The sequence below is a fragment of the Bactrocera dorsalis genome, chromosome 2 (assembly GCF_023373825.1).
Source record: "Bactrocera dorsalis isolate Fly_Bdor chromosome 2, ASM2337382v1, whole genome shotgun sequence".
NCBI classification, from domain to species: domain Eukaryota; kingdom Metazoa; phylum Arthropoda; class Insecta; order Diptera; family Tephritidae; genus Bactrocera; species Bactrocera dorsalis.
Genome location: NC_064304.1, coordinates 39,616,126 through 39,618,422, shown reverse-complemented (window position 1 = coordinate 39,618,422; position 2,297 = coordinate 39,616,126). Strand labels below are relative to the sequence as shown.

Sequence of the window (2,297 nt, the reverse complement as noted above, 5' to 3'; positions counted from 1 at the left end):
AGAGCTGGCATTGTTGCCAAATTTGTTATTTGAAGTACACGTATGTAGGTCAAGGATGCAAAATGGCTTTATACATAAATACATAGATTGCATCATGCATTTTGCCTCAGTATTGATTTTTCCACTTATGTGTTTTTAAAAGTTAGTATGGCTTATATAATTAAGTAATGCAATGTATTTAAGTAATCACTACCTAATTTACCTTACAAAATTCAGTAAAATAATACTTAAAGATAATTTTGTGAAAAACTTAGTTTTTTTGCAGATCTGGCAACATCAAATACATATAAACATAGGTTCGAAAAGAGAGTCAAGTACATATAGAGAGGTATAATTTTAATCTGTATTATATATGTAGATATGTATACATGTAAGAGTGTATATCTACTTACCGAGCATCATGATGCAATGTCGCATCATTGATGACGTCACACGTAAACCCATTACACCCTGTAGCATACGAGAGTTTTTCTTCTTGCTAAACTTGTCGAACTTAAACTTATTGATCGTATTCACCTTGTGAATAATTACCGCTATATTGCGACAATAAATGTTCATACGTTTTAGCAAGTGCTTTTGAATGTTCAACATAAAATATTGCGTATGCGCTTGTATGGTGGGTGTGTGGGTGGGCGTGTACGTACCGCCGCCGCCGCCGCCGGTTATGCCTACTACGGAACGATGCCGATAGTATGCACACATACGAATGTAGGCGCGATAGTCGCGCTGCCAAATACGGTGTTGTTGTTGTTTTAGTTGCGCCACCGAACGCGAATGGTGCATAGCACTAACGTAGATGCGAATTACAGTTACAGCGGAACCCAATCGAACTGTGGGCTGCAGTTGTTTAGCAAACCTTTACGTGTGTGTGGTTGTTATAATCAGATGACAAGTTCACGGTAAGTGCCGTTAACTTTTTACGCACGTCCAGTGTGTCGCGTTATAGTGTGTTTGTAGGCGCGTCTATAGTGTTTGCAGCCAAAAAGTATGCTAAAATTTTGCGCTGCTAATGTTTTTCACTAACGTATATATATATATATGTATATGTGTGTGCGACAGTGGGCTTAACACTCAATTTCGGTACAGAAAATATTGTTACGAGCTTGATTTGTAGCTTTTATGCATCTAGGTATTTTTATCTGAGATACTTGCTTCAGCACAAACAAAATTTGACATTAAAATGCGTCTATCGCAGAGTTTAAAACACGTTTCAATATATAACACTTGTAACTGGGCTCTCAATATATATTGAGAGTTTTGTTCTTGTTTTTATAAACGGGTATAAAGACAAAATCTAATAACTTATGAAAATGAAATCCTTGTAGCGATGTTCACAGGCCGGTGATGCCATTGAGACTTTGGATTTATTACTGGAGATTCACTTGGTATATATTCTTAAAGACAACGCGGGGTGTGGTAATTATTGCCACACACAAAAATTGTTAAAATAAACACTAAAAGGCTTTCAGTTAAACACTTTAATATTGTTATTCGAGCATTAAGATCACATGGAATTTTTTTACGCGATTCAGAGAGCTTTATGACGCTGTGAGGGCATGAGATTTGTTATCTAGCTTTTATTGCTGTAGCGATTGATTGGATTAATTTCAAGAATTTCACTTTGGAAAACGGTTGCGCTTTTATTCGATGTAATATTAGACGAACTCAGCAAATGCACAGCACAGCTGATCCGAATATTCCACGAAAACAAACTTTTTTTTTTACTGCAATTGACACTGCAGTTGTCGACGACCTTTGTATGAACTAAACTTCGCGTTTGATTTTTGAATTTTTTTATTTAGATATTTAGCATTTATTTCTGATTGATCCACGTTGCCTTTGGTTGAACGATTTTTTATTATTGTAAGAAGCGAGCGAGCTTGCGTATGATTTGCCTTTTGCGATTTGAACACTTTGAACGTAAATATGATACTAAGAATATTGCTGGGAACGTACTCGCTGCCAATGGCTGGCTGGTGATAGTGAAATACGAATTCCGAATTCCGAATATTGCGCGTGAATATGAAAGTGGGTTTGCTGTCGTCACTGGGTATTTGTAGTTATGCCATAGACAACAAAGTGGTGGGGCTGAAGGCAGGTAAGGCATGTTTGTGCTTCAGTGTGTGTGTGTGTGTGTGATTAAGGTCGCAAAGAGTAAAGGAATTATGTGAGAGTCAGTAGACACGCTCTCATTCAAGTAGAGGCTTGTATGTGGAAATATACGAGTATATACATAGTTACATGCATACATATAAGTTTTTTAAATATTGGCGAATGGTGTGCCACACGAATGAAAT

General features: G+C 36.9%; 1 protein-coding gene across 1 annotated transcript; it reads right to left on the bottom strand.

Moving 5' to 3' along the window:
• Nucleotides 1-384: 384 nt before the first annotated feature.
• LOC109579276 (uncharacterized) lies at nucleotides 385-1,997 on the bottom strand. Its single transcript, XM_019988939.3, has one exon. It carries the CDS (start codon nucleotides 781-783, stop codon nucleotides 385-387), a length of 399 nt encoding a protein of 132 aa, XP_019844498.2. The 5' UTR covers nucleotides 784-1,997.
• Nucleotides 1,998-2,297: the final 300 nt, after the last annotated feature.